Genomic DNA, 19,667 nt, shown 5'->3' with positions numbered 1-19,667 from the left:
AACTTATGCAACAGTGATGCTGTAAAGTCAGTCTTCAAGAATGTTATAAAGAAGCGTGAGATTCTGTTGCCTTCACTAGAGTTTCACACTTTACAGTGAATCATTAACTAATTAATCTATGTGGTAGAAATCACCGATCAAGTCAGTTTGAGGGCCCACAACGATGTCATGAGGTCGATCCAGCTCGGTGTGTATGAGTGTACGTTTCTTTTCTCCAGTTAATTCAGAGACCATAATCACATCAAGTCCTGCATCTACCCAATACACACGCATGCCCACCCAGTTCAAAGCAAGCCCCTGTGGGTCTACCAAGTTTGATGCTTGAAAATAAACATATACATTCACTTCTGAAATGGCTGATCAAGAGACGGACGGATTCAAAACATTCTATACCATTTGCAGGTAAATGAATTCCCACTGCTTGGATTGTTGAAACATATTCGAGACAAAAATTCAGAATGAGCGACACAATGAGAAATTCGGAGCCCTCTGCTCAGATTTTCCAAAACCTAAGAAAGTTGGACTTAGTTACATTTCTGTCACTATAAAATGTTGCTGTCATGTATTCAAGAAATGCCTGTTTCAATAAAATTGTAGTTGTAATAAATATGCAAACTAACGTCATTAATGTGATAACCAATTAACTTGTACATAGGCATAAAAAACCAAGAACGATAAATTGGTTATGTAACTGGCTACAGGCTATCCTCCCAAGTGAAGCAAGGCCTTTCCTGTTTGCAACCACCTGCAGAATGGCTCAAGCTAACCACTCACCACATTTAGTGACCTGGTGCCAAAATATTAGATTACTTCTCAACTCCCACATCTTCATTGCGTGGTGCTTAGATTTACGAGAAACTTTAACTTCTTTAAAGTTTGTTGGGAGATGATATTTTTATAATTACCTTCATTATATTGAGATACAGTTGTGTAATATAGGGAAGGCAGAGGAAAAAGTCTCTCAAAGATATATCTTTGCAATGTAAAACAAAATTACAAGGCTGTCAATTTCGGAATTCTAACGCTGGAGAAACTTCAGAAAATAATGAAAACCTACAGTCGGGATAGCTTCTGGATTCAAGTCCCAATAAAGATGGTTTCTGTAGTTCGTGAACTAAACCCAATAGAAGAATGGTACCATGACAAAAGTCTGCGTTTCGATAAGATTACAGACACCAAAACCACCTCCAACAACAATAATAAAATAAACAAAAGTAAAAACAACAATGTCTGTAGGCATAGCAGCAATAGCCATAACAATGACCACTTGGACCATTGTTGCTGAAAAATGTGAGACATGGATGAGCATGCTACAGCGTACCATTCAAATTTCAGGCTACAAAGTTTCACATCTGTTTAAATTTCATGTAAGTTTCAGAAAAGTATCAGATCCTTAAAACACTTGCTGATCGCCTACCACAATGATCACGTCATCTCGCTGCACTCTCCGCGACTGGGTTTGATTCGATGTTGAGGACAGATCATAGAAATAAGACCTCCTGATCATCTTGCCGTGGTGGTCAGACCAGAATGTACTTGGCTTTGTTAGATCCCATAATATATCCACTGACTCCACTTTTTGACCACGGTCATTAAATGATTTGCTAAGGGCATGGATTAGAGAGTTTTCACAAGGTCTCTTAGATCCATTTCAGCAGCAACAATGAAGTGGACAGGTTTTTCCCCGGAAAGTGCAAACATTAAACATGAATTTGACGTAAGATGTGTCAGTCTTCATTTGCCTACATTTGGAAACAATGAAAAATTACATGTACGTATACATCAGAATTACCTGCAGAAAATCAAAATCTTTTTACATGTACATATCCTCCTCTGGTAGAGTTAGAAACCAAGTTATACACCCATACAGAACTACAAGTAAAATGTTAGTTTCACATATTTTAGTTAACTTGTATTTAGATAGGATGGAAAAGAAGATTTTTTTAATAAAGTTATATCTGATGAATAAAAATATTTATGACAAAAAAAATACAGTCCAACAACAAGTGGATAAGTTAAGACAGCACAGAGGCTGTCATCAGCAATCTATTAGACAAATCATGATGCCCCTCAGCCCTAAAATATTTCTGCGTTTGTCTCGACAGAAATGAGGTCTTGAAGACCTGATATTGAACTAAATGTTACCTCTCGCAAAACAAGTCCTGTTCCTCGATGTTCCTTCCCCTATGAAACCTGGAGCGCAGTGGCAAGAAAAGTTTCCTCCCTTCTTTTCTACACAGCTCTCTGAACAGGTTCCAAAATAACATGGTGGTAGAATGCAGTCTTCTTCATCAGAACCATCTCCAGAGTCATTAGATCCATCACAGCGGAATTTGCTGCTAACGCAGTTCTTGTCAGCACACTTGAATTGATCAGTACCACAGTGGCCAGACTGTCGACCTGCAAACAAATGACCATGTAGCTTGCAAAGATTCTACACAGATTCGTATGTGATCCTTAACTAAGTGTAGCAGGCACATAAACAGAAATGACGAAAATTTCTTCAGACTTATGTCTCCCTGCCCCCTATAAAAAGAGAATAAATAAAACAGACAAAAGATAAAGGAAAAAACAATATAATTCGGTTCAAAATACGTACAATACCTTTAAATACTTATGTGATAAAGCTTTCTCCATCAAGAAATACAAATATAAGTTTGTATGATGTAAAACTTTCATGGCAACTAAGTATAATGAATTCTTCTCAGGCTACCGGCCATGTCAGGTCCCCAGGGTACTGAACTCCATACCCTCTGGATTAGGATGAGTGCTACACAAGTAAGAATTAAGAAGTATATTTATGCTATGGAGAATAGTATTACATTCACTGAAGTAACATTTTGAATAGAAAGTAATGTACCAGCTTGCTTTCTGAGTCTTTAAAGAAGAATCATTCATATATCTTAATTTGCTCACACTTATCTTTTTGAACTCTATAGATGTAAAACGACAAATCCAGAGCGAAATGTGCAGATTAGTTTCACACTAATGGCCAAAAGCAAGAAACTTAAAAAACAATCGAAAGCAGCTCCAAGGAACTACAGATCTGTCGCAATAAACAACGTAAAGTAAGATATTGTAGATGCGTCATATTGTGATTTATTTAAATAGTATTAAAAATATATTAAAATTAGCCGTCAATCACAATATAAAATAATTAAAAGATTAAAATATCATTTTACGTTCCTTATCGAGTACTCGATTTACATGTGGAACATATACGACATGTTTCGACTATATATAGCCATCATCAGGTGTTATGTTATAAATCAGTAATTCATTAAAAATCAGTAAAAATCAGTAATTCAGTTGAAAAGTTTATAACATAACACCTGATGATGGCTATATATAGTTGAAACATGTCGTAAATGTTCCACATGTAAATCGAGTACTCGATAAGGAACGTAAAATGATATTTTAATCTTTTAATTATTTTATATTGTGATTGACGGCTAATTTTAATATATTTTTAATACTATTTAACGTAAAGTAAATTAAGCCATTAATTTGATTGAAGATGGCTGTCTTCTGGGTTCACGCGCCATGTAGCCTGGTTGACGCGATCACCATAATGATGGAGGCAACAAGGACCTCTGAAACGTCGGAAACCTTCTACCAGACAACACGGCGCAACAACCCAGAAGACAGCCATATTCACACTCGCTACCATAAAAATCACAAATCCTACATAAATTAGATCCTTTGGAATCCTGTCACGATACTCAAGACTTACTATGTGGGTATCTTCTGATGACGTGACGATCTTGTCCACCGAGATCTACACTTTCTATAGTACATGCTTAGGGATCAGTCCAATATAGTCTTCTAGCTGGGTAGTCTACTGCAGGTCCAGTTGGCCACTGTTCCATTGTATCCACAAGTGAATGACGCCCAGTTCCATCCATATAAGCTGAATCAATACGACCGTTCACACCAGAACATAAGCCTATGAGAAATAACAGAAAAATTCTGTATTCATAGTTGGCACATATCCTGCCACTGTAAGCTGAAAATCCTGAAGACAACAGACCACTAAAAAATGAACAAATAAAGTTGCAGTCTTGAACAAGATATTGTGTGTTGTAGTGAAAGGGTTTTCCCAGCCTGCTAGAGTCGTTCAACTTCAGTAGTGAAGAGAAAAATGCAAGGAAACTCCAAATAGACCTGCTATAAACAAGCTGGTTGCTTAGATTGAAACGCCTGGGACCATTATCAAGAAGATTTGTGTGTGTACACACAAACACAAAGGCATCCAAAACACCAGAAAATATTGCACGTTGTTCATAGTCTTTCTCGACAAATTAAGACAATTATCAATATAAAGGATTTGAGGTTCTCATCATGACATATTAAGATGACTGTCTTCTGGGATGTAGCACTGTGTAGTCTGGTACATCAGTCAGCATCTACCAGACTACACGGTACTACAACCCAGAAGACAGCCATCTTCATGCTCACTGCCATGAGACTCTGAAATCCTACTTTTTTCAATCAACATTTCCATGACCAATTTCTGAATAATCAGTTTCCTGCACGTTTTTCTTATGGCTGGTACTGGCCAGTGTACTCTTCAAAACTCAACCCATGCAATTTCTTCTTATAATACTGTTTACAGGAATAATCCGCAACACAACTCAAGATCTGAAGCTGCTATCGGCACCGATGAACAAGCTTCGGTTGGCGTAATGCAACAGTACCAAAGACAACTGCAGTTTTATAAACTGACGGTGCACGTACCAAAATTGTTTTCATTTGACTTTCACTCTCGAGGCTGCTGTGTTCAGGAACATGAAACGTGATTATGTTTGTCACATAATTTGGTAAATATATGCAATTAGAAGTCCAGCATCTTTTGGAAACAACCTGAACAGATGGTTCAGTGTTTAGCATTTAATGAACTTATGCAACAGTGATGCTGTAAAGTCAGTCTTCAAGAATGTTATAAAGAAGCGTGAGATTCTGTTGCCTTCACTAGAGTTTCACACTTTACAGTGAATCATTAACTAATTAATCTATGTGGTAGAAATCACCGATCAAGTCAGTTTGAGGGCCCACAACGATGTCATGAGGTCGATCCAGCTCGGTGTGTATGAGTGTACGTTTCTTTTCTCCAGTTAATTCAGAGACCATAATCACATCAAGTCCTGCATCTACCCAATACACACGCATGCCCACCCAGTTCAAAGCAAGCCCCTGTGGGTCTACCAAGTTTGATGCTTGAAAATAAACATATACATTCACTTCTGAAATGGCTGATCAAGAGACGGACGGATTCAAAACATTCTATACCATTTGCAGGTAAATGAATTCCCACTGCTTGGATTGTTGAAACATATTCGAGACAAAAATTCAGAATGAGCGACACAATGAGAAATTCGGAGCCCTCTGCTCAGATTTTCCAAAACCTAAGAAAGTTGGACTTAGTTACATTTCTGTCACTATAAAATGTTGCTGTCATGTATTCAAGAAATGCCTGTTTCAATAAAATTGTAGTTGTAATAAATATGCAAACTAACGTCATTAATGTGATAACCAATTAACTTGTACATAGGCATAAAAAACCAAGAACGATAAATTGGTTATGTAACTGGCTACAGGCTATCCTCCCAAGTGAAGCAAGGCCTTTCCTGTTTGCAACCACCTGCAGAATGGCTCAAGCTAACCACTCACCACATTTAGTGACCTGGTGCCAAAATATTAGATTACTTCTCAACTCCCACATCTTCATTGCGTGGTGCTTAGATTTACGAGAAACTTTAACTTCTTTAAAGTTTGTTGGGAGATGATATTTTTATAATTACCTTCATTATATTGAGATACAGTTGTGTAATATAGGGAAGGCAGAGGAAAAAGTCTCTCAAAGATATATCTTTGCAATGTAAAACAAAATTACAAGGCTGTCAATTTCGGAATTCTAACGCTGGAGAAACTTCAGAAAATAATGAAAACCTACAGTCGGGATAGCTTCTGGATTCAAGTCCCAATAAAGATGGTTTCTGTAGTTCGTGAACTAAACCCAATAGAAGAATGGTACCATGACAAAAGTCTGCGTTTCGATAAGATTACAGACACCAAAACCACCTCCAACAACAATAATAAAATAAACAAAAGTAAAAACAACAATGTCTGTAGGCATAGCAGCAATAGCCATAACAATGACCACTTGGACCATTGTTGCTGAAAAATGTGAGACATGGATGAGCATGCTACAGCGTACCATTCAAATTTCAGGCTACAAAGTTTCACATCTGTTTAAATTTCATGTAAGTTTCAGAAAAGTATCAGATCCTTAAAACACTTGCTGATCGCCTACCACAATGATCACGTCATCTCGCTGCACTCTCCGCGACTGGGTTTGATTCGATGTTGAGGACAGATCATAGAAATAAGACCTCCTGATCATCTTGCCGTGGTGGTCAGACCAGAATGTACTTGGCTTTGTTAGATCCCATAATATATCCACTGACTCCACTTTTTGACCACGGTCATTAAATGATTTGCTAAGGGCATGGATTAGAGAGTTTTCACAAGGTCTCTTAGATCCATTTCAGCAGCAACAATGAAGTGGACAGGTTTTTCCCCGGAAAGTGCAAACATTAAACATGAATTTGACGTAAGATGTGTCAGTCTTCATTTGCCTACATTTGGAAACAATGAAAAATTACATGTACGTATACATCAGAATTACCTGCAGAAAATCAAAATCTTTTTACATGTACATATCCTCCTCTGGTAGAGTTAGAAACCAAGTTATACACCCATACAGAACTACAAGTAAAATGTTAGTTTCACATATTTTAGTTAACTTGTATTTAGATAGGATGGAAAAGAAGATTTTTTTAATAAAGTTATATCTGATGAATAAAAATATTTATGACAAAAAAAATACAGTCCAACAACAAGTGGATAAGTTAAGACAGCACAGAGGCTGTCATCAGCAATCTATTAGACAAATCATGATGCCCCTCAGCCCTAAAATATTTCTGCGTTTGTCTCGACAGAAATGAGGTCTTGAAGACCTGATATTGAACTAAATGTTACCTCTCGCAAAACAAGTCCTGTTCCTCGATGTTCCTTCCCCTATGAAACCTGGAGCGCAGTGGCAAGAAAAGTTTCCTCCCTTCTTTTCTACACAGCTCTCTGAACAGGTTCCAAAATAACATGGTGGTAGAATGCAGTCTTCTTCATCAGAACCATCTCCAGAGTCATTAGATCCATCACAGCGGAATTTGCTGCTAACGCAGTTCTTGTCAGCACACTTGAATTGATCAGTACCACAGTGGCCAGACTGTCGACCTGCAAACAAATGACCATGTAGCTTGCAAAGATTCTACACAGATTCGTATGTGATCCTTAACTAAGTGTAGCAGGCACATAAACAGAAATGACGAAAATTTCTTCAGACTTATGTCTCCCTGCCCCCTATAAAAAGAGAATAAATAAAACAGACAAAAGATAAAGGAAAAAACAATATAATTCGGTTCAAAATACGTACAATACCTTTAAATACTTATGTGATAAAGCTTTCTCCATCAAGAAATACAAATATAAGTTTGTATGATGTAAAACTTTCATGGCAACTAAGTATAATGAATTCTTCTCAGGCTACCGGCCATGTCAGGTCCCCAGGGTACTGAACTCCATACCCTCTGGATTAGGATGAGTGCTACACAAGTAAGAATTAAGAAGTATATTTATGCTATGGAGAATAGTATTACATTCACTGAAGTAACATTTTGAATAGAAAGTAATGTACCAGCTTGCTTTCTGAGTCTTTAAAGAAGAATCATTCATATATCTTAATTTGCTCACACTTATCTTTTTGAACTCTATAGATGTAAAACGACAAATCCAGAGCGAAATGTGCAGATTAGTTTCACACTAATGGCCAAAAGCAAGAAACTTAAAAAACAATCGAAAGCAGCTCCAAGGAACTACAGATCTGTCGCAATAAACAACGTAAAGTAAGATATTGTAGATGCGTCATATTGTGATTTATTTAAATAGTATTAAAAATATATTAAAATTAGCCGTCAATCACAATATAAAATAATTAAAAGATTAAAATATCATTTTACGTTCCTTATCGAGTACTCGATTTACATGTGGAACATATACGACATGTTTCGACTATATATAGCCATCATCAGGTGTTATGTTATAAATCAGTAATTCATTAAAAATCAGTAAAAATCAGTAATTCAGTTGAAAAGTTTATAACATAACACCTGATGATGGCTATATATAGTTGAAACATGTCGTAAATGTTCCACATGTAAATCGAGTACTCGATAAGGAACGTAAAATGATATTTTAATCTTTTAATTATTTTATATTGTGATTGACGGCTAATTTTAATATATTTTTAATACTATTTAACGTAAAGTAAATTAAGCCATTAATTTGATTGAAGATGGCTGTCTTCTGGGTTCACGCGCCATGTAGCCTGGTTGACGCGATCACCATAATGATGGAGGCAACAAGGACCTCTGAAACGTCGGAAACCTTCTACCAGACAACACGGCGCAACAACCCAGAAGACAGCCATATTCACACTCGCTACCATAAAAATCACAAATCCTACATAAATTAGATCCTTTGGAATCCTGTCACGATACTCAAGACTTACTATGTGGGTATCTTCTGATGACGTGACGATCTTGTCCACCGAGATCTACACTTTCTATAGTACATGCTTAGGGATCAGTCCAATATAGTCTTCTAGCTGGGTAGTCTACTGCAGGTCCAGTTGGCCACTGTTCCATTGTATCCACAAGTGAATGACGCCCAGTTCCATCCATATAAGCTGAATCAATACGACCGTTCACACCAGAACATAAGCCTATGAGAAATAACAGAAAAATTCTGTATTCATAGTTGGCACATATCCTGCCACTGTAAGCTGAAAATCCTGAAGACAACAGACCACTAAAAAATGAACAAATAAAGTTGCAGTCTTGAACAAGATATTGTGTGTTGTAGTGAAAGGGTTTTCCCAGCCTGCTAGAGTCGTTCAACTTCAGTAGTGAAGAGAAAAATGCAAGGAAACTCCAAATAGACCTGCTATAAACAAGCTGGTTGCTTAGATTGAAACGCCTGGGACCATTATCAAGAAGATTTGTGTGTGTACACACAAACACAAAGGCATCCAAAACACCAGAAAATATTGCACGTTGTTCATAGTCTTTCTCGACAAATTAAGACAATTATCAATATAAAGGATTTGAGGTTCTCATCATGACATATTAAGATGACTGTCTTCTGGGATGTAGCACTGTGTAGTCTGGTACATCAGTCAGCATCTACCAGACTACACGGTACTACAACCCAGAAGACAGCCATCTTCATGCTCACTGCCATGAGACTCTGAAATCCTACTTTTTTCAATCAACATTTCCATGACCAATTTCTGAATAATCAGTTTCCTGCACGTTTTTCTTATGGCTGGTACTGGCCAGTGTACTCTTCAAAACTCAACCCATGCAATTTCTTCTTATAATACTGTTTACAGGAATAATCCGCAACACAACTCAAGATCTGAAGCTGCTATCGGCACCGATGAACAAGCTTCGGTTGGCGTAATGCAACAGTACCAAAGACAACTGCAGTTTTATAAACTGACGGTGCACGTACCAAAATTGTTTTCATTTGACTTTCACTCTCGAGGCTGCTGTGTTCAGGAACATGAAACGTGATTATGTTTGTCACATAATTTGGTAAATATATGCAATTAGAAGTCCAGCATCTTTTGGAAACAACCTGAACAGATGGTTCAGTGTTTAGCATTTAATGAACTTATGCAACAGTGATGCTGTAAAGTCAGTCTTCAAGAATGTTATAAAGAAGCGTGAGATTCTGTTGCCTTCACTAGAGTTTCACACTTTACAGTGAATCATTAACTAATTAATCTATGTGGTAGAAATCACCGATCAAGTCAGTTTGAGGGCCCACAACGATGTCATGAGGTCGATCCAGCTCGGTGTGTATGAGTGTACGTTTCTTTTCTCCAGTTAATTCAGAGACCATAATCACATCAAGTCCTGCATCTACCCAATACACACGCATGCCCACCCAGTTCAAAGCAAGCCCCTGTGGGTCTACCAAGTTTGATGCTTGAAAATAAACATATACATTCACTTCTGAAATGGCTGATCAAGAGACGGACGGATTCAAAACATTCTATACCATTTGCAGGTAAATGAATTCCCACTGCTTGGATTGTTGAAACATATTCGAGACAAAAATTCAGAATGAGCGACACAATGAGAAATTCGGAGCCCTCTGCTCAGATTTTCCAAAACCTAAGAAAGTTGGACTTAGTTACATTTCTGTCACTATAAAATGTTGCTGTCATGTATTCAAGAAATGCCTGTTTCAATAAAATTGTAGTTGTAATAAATATGCAAACTAACGTCATTAATGTGATAACCAATTAACTTGTACATAGGCATAAAAAACCAAGAACGATAAATTGGTTATGTAACTGGCTACAGGCTATCCTCCCAAGTGAAGCAAGGCCTTTCCTGTTTGCAACCACCTGCAGAATGGCTCAAGCTAACCACTCACCACATTTAGTGACCTGGTGCCAAAATATTAGATTACTTCTCAACTCCCACATCTTCATTGCGTGGTGCTTAGATTTACGAGAAACTTTAACTTCTTTAAAGTTTGTTGGGAGATGATATTTTTATAATTACCTTCATTATATTGAGATACAGTTGTGTAATATAGGGAAGGCAGAGGAAAAAGTCTCTCAAAGATATATCTTTGCAATGTAAAACAAAATTACAAGGCTGTCAATTTCGGAATTCTAACGCTGGAGAAACTTCAGAAAATAATGAAAACCTACAGTCGGGATAGCTTCTGGATTCAAGTCCCAATAAAGATGGTTTCTGTAGTTCGTGAACTAAACCCAATAGAAGAATGGTACCATGACAAAAGTCTGCGTTTCGATAAGATTACAGACACCAAAACCACCTCCAACAACAATAATAAAATAAACAAAAGTAAAAACAACAATGTCTGTAGGCATAGCAGCAATAGCCATAACAATGACCACTTGGACCATTGTTGCTGAAAAATGTGAGACATGGATGAGCATGCTACAGCGTACCATTCAAATTTCAGGCTACAAAGTTTCACATCTGTTTAAATTTCATGTAAGTTTCAGAAAAGTATCAGATCCTTAAAACACTTGCTAATCGCCTACCACAATGATCAAGTCATCTCGCTGCACTCTCCGCGACTGGGGTTTGATTCGATGTTGAGGACAAATCATAGAAATAAGACCTCCTGATCATCTTGCCGTGGTGGTCAGACCAGAATGTAGTTTGGCTTTGTTAGATCCCATAATATATCCACTGACTCCACTTTTTGACCACGGTCATTAAATGATTTGCTAAGGGCATGGATTAGAGAGTTTTCACCAGGTTTGTACGTATTCAAGTCTCTTAGATCCATTTCAGCAGCAACAATGAAGTGGGCAGGTTTTCCTGGAAAGCGCAAACATTAAACATGAATTTGATGTAAGATGTGTCAGTCTTCATTTGCCTACATTTGGAAAGAATGAAAAATTACATGTACGTATACATCAGAATTACCTGCAGAAAATCAAAATCTTTTTACATGTACATATCCTCCTCTGGTAGACTTAGAAACCAAGTTTTACACCCATACAGAACTACAAGTAAAATGTTAGTTTCACATATTTTAGTTAACTTGTATTTAGATAGGATGGAAAAGAAGATTTTTTAATAAAGTTATATCTGATGAATAAAAATAAAAGTGGATAAGTTAAGACAGCACAGAGGCTGTCATCAGCAATCAATTAGACAAATCATGATGCCCCTCAGCCCTAAAATATTTCTGCGTTTGTCTCGACAGAAATGAGGTCTTGAAGACCTGATATTGAACTAAATGTTACCTCTCGCAAAACAAGTCCTGTTTCTCGATGTTCCTTCCCCTACGAAACCTGGAGCGCAGTGGCAAGAAAAGTTTCCTCCCTTCTTTTCTACACAGCTCTCTGAACAGGTTCCAAAATAACATGGTGGTAGAATGCAGTCTTCTTCATCAGAACCACCTCCAGAGTCATTAGATCCATCACAGCGGAATTTGCTGCTAACGCAGTTCTTGTCAGCACACTTGAACTGATCAGTACCACAGTGGCCATACTGTCGACCTGCAAACAAATGACCATGTAGCTTGCAAAGATTCTACACAGATTCGTATGTGATCCTTACTAAGTGTAGCAGGCACATAAACAGAAATGACGAAAATTTCTTCAAACTTATGTCTCCCTGCTCCCTATAAAAAGAGAATAAATAAAACAGACAAAAGATAAAGGAAAAAACAATATAATTCGGTTCAAAATACGTACAATACCTTTAAATACTTATGTGATAAAGCTTTCTCCATCAAGAAATACAAATATAAGTTTGTATGATGTAAAACTTTCATGGCAACTAAGTATAATGAATTCTTCTCAGGCTACCGGCCATGTCAGGTCCCCAGGGTACTGAACTCCATACCCTCTGGATTAGGATGAGTGCTACACAAGTAAGAATTAAGAAGTATATTTATGCTATGGAGAATAGTATTACATTCACTGAAGTAACATTCTGAATAGAAAGTAATGTACCAGCTTGCTTTCTGAGTCTTTAAAGAAGAATCATTCATATATCTTAGTTTGCTCACACTTATGTTTTTGAACTCTATAGATGTAAAACGACAAATCCAGAGCGAAATGTGCAGATTAGTTTCACACTAATGGCCAAAAGCAAGAAACTTAAAAAACAACCGAAAGCAGCTCCAAGGAACTACAGATCTGTCGCAATAAACAACGTAAAGTAAGATATTGTAGATGCGTCATATTGTGATTTATTTAAATAGTATTAAAAATATATTAAAATTAGCCGTCAATCACAATATAAAATAATTAAAAGATTAAAATATCATTTTACGTTCCTTATCGAGTACTCGATTTACATGTGGAACATATACGACATGTTTCGACTATATATAGCCATCATCAGGTGTTATGTTATAAATCAGTAAATCATTAAAAATCAGTAAAAATCAGTAATTCAGTTGAAAAGTTTATAACATAACACCTGATGATGGCTATATATAGTCGAAACATGTCGTAAATGTTCCACATGTAAATCGAGTACTCGATAAGGAACGTAAAATGATATTTTAATCTTTTAATTATTTTATATTGTGATTGACGGCTAATTTTAATATATTTTTAATACTATTTAACGTAAAGTAAATTAAGCCATTAATTTGATTGAAGATGGCTGTCTTCTGGGTTCACGCGCCATGTAGCCTGGTTGACGCGATCACCATAATGATGGAGGCAACAAGGACCTCTGAAACGTCGGAAACCTTCTACCAGACAACACGGCGCAACAACCCAGAAGACAGCCATATTCACACTCGCTACCATAAAAATCACAAATCCTACATAAATTAGATCCTTTGCAATCCTGTCACGATACTCAAGACTTACTATGTGGGTATCTTCTGATGACGTGACGATCTTGTCCACTGAGATCTACACTTTCTATAGTACATGCTTAGGGATCGGTCCAATATAGTCTTCTAGCTGGGTAGTCTACTGCAGGTCCAGTTGGCCACTGTTCCATTGTATCCACAAGTGAATGACGCCCAGTTCCATCCATATAAGCTGAATCAATACGACCGTTCACACCCCAGTCAGACCGGAACATAAGCCTATGAGAAATAACAGAAAAATTCTGTATTCATAGTTGGCACATATCCTGCCACTGTATAATGACTGTAGGGTGAGACGGGACCAAGCTGAAAATCCTGAAGACAACAGACCACTAAAAAATGAACAAATAAGTTGCAGTCTTGAACAAGATATTGTGTGTTGTAGTGAAAGGGTTTTCCCAGCCTGCTAGAGTTGTTCAACTTAATAGTAAAGAGAAAAAATTATGTGCAAGAATGCAAGGAAACTCCAAATAGACCTGCTACAAACAAGCTGGTTGCTTAGATTGAAATTACTGGGACCATTATCAAGAAGATTTGTGTGTGTACACACAAACACAAAGGCATCCAAAACACCAGAAAATATTGCACGTTGTTCATAGTCTTTCTCGACAAATTAAGACAATTATCAATATAAAGGATTTGAGGTTCTCATCATGACATATTAAGATGACTGTCTTCTGGGATGTAGCACTGTGTAGTCTGGTATATCAGTCAGCATCTACCAGACTACACGGTACTACAACCCAGAAGACAGCCATCTTCATGCTCACTGCCATGAGACTCTGAAATCCTACTTTTTTTCAATCAACATTTCCATTGACCAATTTCTGAATAATCAGTTTCCTGCACGTTTTTCTTATGGCTGGTACTGGCCAGTGTACTCTTCAAAACTCAACCCATATGCAATTTCTTCTTATAATACTGTTTACAGGAATAATCCGCAACACAACTCAAGATCTGAAGCTGCTATCGGCACCGATGAACAAGCTTCGGTTGGCGTAATGCAACAGTACCAAAGACAACTGCAGTTTTATAAACTGACGGTGCACGTACCAAAATTGTTTTCATTTGACTTTCACTCTCGAGGCTGCTGTGTTCAGGAACATGAAACGTGATTATGTTTGTCACATAATTTGGTAAATATATGCAATTAGAAGTCCAGCATCTTTTGGAAACAACCTGAACAAATGGTTCAGTGTTTAGCATTTAATGAACTTATGCAACAGTAATGCTGTAAAGTCAGTCTTCAAGAATGTTATAAAGAAGCATGAGATTCTGCTGCCTTCACCAGAGTTTCACACTTTACAGTGAATCATTAACTAATTAATCTATGTGGTAGAAATCACCGATCAAGTCACGTGTGTAAAACACACAACTTTACCCAGTTTGAGGGCCCACAACGATGTCATGAGGTCGATCCAGCTCGGTGTGTACGAGCGTACGTTTCTTATCTCCAGTTAATTCAGAGACCATAATCACATCAAGTCCTGCATCTACCCAATACACACGCGTGCCCACCCAGTTCAAAGCAAGCCCCTGTGGGTCTACCAAGTTTGATGCCTGAAAATAAACATATACATTCACTTCTGAAATGGCTGATCAGGAGACGGATGGATTCAAAACATTCTATACCATTTGCAGGTAAATGAATTCCCACTGCTTGGATTGTTGAAACATATTCGAGACAAAAATTCAGAATGAGCAACACAATGAGAAATTCGGAGCCCTCTGTGCAAGCAACATACTGCTCAGATTTTTCAAAACCTAAGAAAGTTGGACTTAGTTACATTTCTGTCACTATAAAATGTTGGTGTCATGTATTCAAGAAATGCCTGTTTCAATAAAATGTAGTTGTAATAAATATACAAACTAACGTCATTAATGTGATAACCAAGAACGTTAAATTGGTTATGTGACTGGCTACTGGCTATCCTCCCAAGTGAGGCAAGGCCTTTCCTGTTTGCAACCACCTGCAGAATGGCTTAAGCTAACCACTCACCACATTTAGTGACCTGGTGCCAAAATATTAGATTACTTCTCAACTCCCACATCTTCATTGCATGGTGCTTAGATTTACGAGAAACTTTAACTTCTTTAAAGTTTGTTGGGAGATGATATTTTTATAATTACCTTCATTATATTGAGATACAGTTGTGTAATATAGGGAAGGCAGAGGAAAAAGTCTCTCAAAGATATATCTTTGCAATGTAAAACAAAATTACAAGGCTGTCAATTTCGGAATTCTAACCCTGGAGAAACTTCAGAAAATAATGAAAACCTACAGTCGGGATAGCTTCTGGATTCAAGTCCCAAATAAAGATGGTTTCTGTAGCTCGTGAACTAAACCCAATAGAAGAATGGTACCACGACAAAAGTCTGCGTTTCGATAAGATTACAGACACCAAAACCACCTCCAACAACAATAATAAAATAAACAGAAGGAAAAACAACAATGTCTGTAGGCATAGCAGCAATAGCCATAACAATGACCACTTGGACCACTGTTGCTGAAAAATGTGAGACATGGATGAGCATGCTACAGCGTACCACTTAAATTTCAGGCTACAAAGTTTCACATCTGTTTAAATTTCATGTAAGTTTCAGAAAAGTATCAGATCCTTAAAACACTTGCTCATCGCCTACCACAATGATCACGTCATCTCGCTGCACTCTCCGCGACTGGGGTTTGATTCGATGTTGAGGACAGATCATAGAAATAAGACCTCCTGATCATCTTGCCGTGGTGGTCACACCAGAATGTAGTTGGCTTTGTTAGATCCCATAATATATCCACTGACTCCACTTTTTGACCACGGTCATTAAATGATTTGCTAAGGGCATGGATTACAGAGTTTTCACCAGGTCTCTTAGATCCATTTCAGCAGCAACAATGAAGTGGGCAGGTTTTTCCCCGGAAAGTGCAAACATTAAACATGAATTTGACGTAAGATGTGTCAGTCTTCATTTGCCTACATTTGGAAACAATGAAAAATTACATGTACGTATACATCAGAATTACCTGCAGAAAATCAAAATCTTTTTACATGTACATATCCTCCTCTGGTAGAGTTAGAAACCAAGTTTTACACCCATACAGAACTACAAGTAAAATGTTAGTTTCACATATTTTAGTTAACTTGTATTTAGATAGGATGGAAAAGAAGATTTTTTTAATAAAGTTATATCTGATGAATAAAAATAGGTATGACAAAAAAAATACAAGTGGATAAGTTAAGACAGCACAGAGGCTGTCATCAGCAATCAATTAGACAAATCATGATGCCCCTCAGCCCTAAAATATTTCTGCGTTTGTCTCGACAGAAATGAGGTCTTGAAGACCTGATATTGAACTAAATGTTACCTCTCGCAAAACAAGTCCTGTTCCTCGATGTTCCTTCCCCTATGAAACCTGGAGCGCAGTGGCAAGAAAAGTTTCCTCCCTTCTTTTCTACACAGCTCTGTGAACAGGTTCCAAAATAACATGGTGGTAGAATGCAGTCTTCTTCATCAGAACCATCTCCAGAGTCATTAGATCCATCACAGCGGAATTTGCTGCTAACGCAGTTCTTGTCAGCACACTTGAATTGATCAGTACCACAGTGGCCAGACTGTCGACCTGCAAACAAATGACCATGTAGCTTGCAAAGATTCTACACAGATTCGTATGTGATCCTTACTAAGTGTAGCAGGCACATAAACAGAAATGACGAAAATTTCTTCAAACTTATGTCTCCCTGCCCCCTATAAAAGGAGAATAAATAAAACAGACAAAAGATAAAGGAAAAAACAATACAATTCGGTTCAAAATACGTACAATACCTTTAAATACTTATGTGATAAAGCTTTCTCCATCAAGAAATACAAATATAAGTTTGTATGATGTAAAACTTTCATGGCAACTAAGTATAATGAATTCTTCTCAGGCTACCGGCCATGTCAGGTCCCCAGGGTACTAAACTCCAGTACCCTCTGGATTAGGATGAAGATGGTTCTTGAAACCCAACACAGCTGGTAGCCAGAGAGGAATTTATTCTACACATAGTTTTTCTTGTAGAAATCAGTCTCACCTGCTTCATTTTGATAAATGGAAGAAGTCTATACTCTTAATCTGTAGCTCTCATATAAAAATAACTGAATACATTTTCCTGTTTTAAATTTTCATATGTAAATTTATAAAAGTAATTAATGTTTCTACACATTATTTTCTCTTTCTGTGCGCACACATATATATATATAACAACTAACCAACTACCGAACTCCATGAAACAGAGTCCTCTTCTTGACAAACTATTGGTATGCTCAAGAAATTTCCGACCCTTTATGGAAGCTGAAGATTCGCTACTGTCTTGACAACAGTCTACTATCAGTCGCTGTCAAAAAAGAAAATATAATGGTAATTTTTTCATAATTTCTAGTGTGACCTAAAAGGAATATAATAGCCAATCTTTACAGTATCACCCAAGCACCAACAAAATAAAAAAAGCTATGGATATCGTATCACTTACTGGTGTAACTTGTCATACTGAAGATGGCTGACTTCCGGGTTGTAGCACTGCATAGTTTGGTAAAAAGTTTACCAGCGTTTCAGAGATCCTTGATGTCTCCATCATCATGGCAAGGAGTAAGCCAAGTTGCTCTTGGTCCTGACGATGGGGGCAGCAAACACCTCTGAAATGTCGGCGAACTTCAGACATTTCCTCGAATATCTGATATTAATAAATACTATATCCTAATTCATAATAGTCTTTTGAATCACGTATTGAAAAACATGTTTGCGAGACAGAACGCACCATTTTAAAAAAAAATTTATATACACTGAGTTTCGTCTGAGTTATCACCACAATCATCATCCCCCATCACAGTGCCAAGACTGGCTAATACACTGTTTATTTTGGCAAGTGAACTGATTGTCTGGACATGACTCATTACAACTGGCTTCAACAGAACCATCACTGCAGTCTGTGTCTCCATCACATTTCCATTCTCTATTAACAAAGATTTGGCATAATAACTGTGGCATACTAAAATGCACACGTCATTTCCACAGGAATAAAAACTGATATTACAAAAATTCCTATTACAATTCAGATGGAATGTACCACTTCAAATCTAAGATGGATACCAGCCATGATGAAGGATATTTTCTGTGGTTTTCCTTGCTCTCACAAAGAAAGTGGCAGAGAACAAGTACAACTTATAACAAGAAGTACATTATAGTGAACAAAATCATTGGAACCATCAATTTCTTAAGGTTATGTATGTAGAAAAATGTAGTCTGCATTTGAGTAAACTTAACCAAGCCAAATGTCAGCCAATGAGAAATCATACGATTTCCCGTGCTGTAACGCAGAAACCGATTTTCATTTTCTTCAACCCAGCTGCACTATTTCTCTCACATTGTCCACATGTTTCCAATAGTAACACTGCCAGGAATGCATCCGTCAAGAATAACATTATTAATCTGTAGTGCCAAAGCCAGATAATCCACATAAAGTCAAAATGTCTTAAAACGGTCAAGCATGAAGTCTATATTCTTAAGATCCGACTAAATATAAATAACTCCATCTTTAATTTTACTGTCAAAACCATTAGTAAACTGAACTTATCATATATGTATTACATCTTCATAACAGAGAGACAAGAAATGTTATTAGATAGAAACAAATCATATTATAAAGTATACATTAAAATGATGCACCAACAGCGATACTAAGACTCACGTGCATTATCCATAACGACGTCTGTCACACAGATAACACGCATTCAACTTATCTAAATCACCCATATGTGGAACGAGTCATAGTACAATAAAAATACAGCAGGCACACAACTTAGGAACACAAAAACAGAACAAAGAAGCAACTGAGAGTACAATACACTTTGAACTATACATGATTTTTAATTGTTTAATATCAAAATACCACAGGTTTCAATGTAATAAAAACTTCCTAATATACTTTGAGGATTGCAACTGGTCTGTGAAGATCATACTCACTCTTATGTTGACTTTACAACAACAACAACAACAATAAGCTTTTCCAGAATAAATTCATGATAAAAATCAACTTTCTAAGTAAGTCTGAATCCAATTTTTGTTACAGTCAAACTGAAAAGAATACAGAAAAAATTTAATTTCACTATTTGCTACATGC

The 19,667-nt window shown here is 37.1% G+C and overlaps 1 protein-coding gene and 2 long non-coding RNA genes across 24 annotated transcripts in view; 2 read left to right on the top strand and 1 right to left on the bottom strand.

The window, feature by feature from the left end:
* LOC147870962 (low-density lipoprotein receptor-related protein 8-like) overlaps positions 1-19,667 on the bottom strand; it is a 39,188-nt gene that overhangs the window by 18,280 nt on the left and 1,241 nt on the right. For 9 of the 22 annotated variants that reach the window (XM_087341607.1, XM_087341605.1, XM_087341609.1 and 6 more), the window contains exons 1-9: positions 16,159-16,870; positions 14,897-15,075; positions 13,511-13,734; positions 11,924-12,178; positions 11,210-11,492; positions 8,630-8,842; positions 7,042-7,296; positions 3,734-3,946; positions 2,146-2,400 (exon numbers count right to left, since the gene is read on the bottom strand). In XM_087341607.1, the coding sequence (XP_087197733.1) occupies positions 13,578-13,734; positions 14,897-15,075; positions 16,159-16,227 (405 nt within the window). In that variant the 5' untranslated portion in view covers positions 16,228-16,870 and the 3' untranslated portion in view covers positions 2,146-2,400; positions 3,734-3,946; positions 7,042-7,296; ... (2 more) ...; positions 11,924-12,178; positions 13,511-13,577. The other 13 variants (XM_087341610.1, XM_087341614.1, XM_087341613.1 and 10 more) reach the window with 11 other exon arrangements.
* LOC147870964 (uncharacterized) lies at positions 1,201-4,629 on the top strand. The gene is made up of 3 exons (XR_015533011.1): positions 1,201-1,367; positions 2,940-3,068; positions 4,616-4,629. It is a non-coding gene; the product is annotated as an uncharacterized LOC147870964 (long non-coding RNA).
* On the top strand, positions 6,097-9,525 carry LOC147870963 (uncharacterized). Its single transcript, XR_015533010.1, has 3 exons — positions 6,097-6,263; positions 7,836-7,964; positions 9,512-9,525. It is a non-coding gene; the product is annotated as an uncharacterized LOC147870963 (long non-coding RNA).

The sequence above is a fragment of the Zootermopsis nevadensis genome, unplaced genomic scaffold (genome assembly GCF_977971745.1).
Source record: "Zootermopsis nevadensis isolate Lab colony 2312 unplaced genomic scaffold, Znev_1.0 Znev_ptg000082l, whole genome shotgun sequence".
In the NCBI taxonomy this organism is placed as follows: domain Eukaryota; kingdom Metazoa; phylum Arthropoda; class Insecta; order Blattodea; family Termopsidae; genus Zootermopsis; species Zootermopsis nevadensis.
Note: the sequence above shows the minus strand (reverse complement) of the source record. Positions and strands in the feature narration are given on the sequence as shown.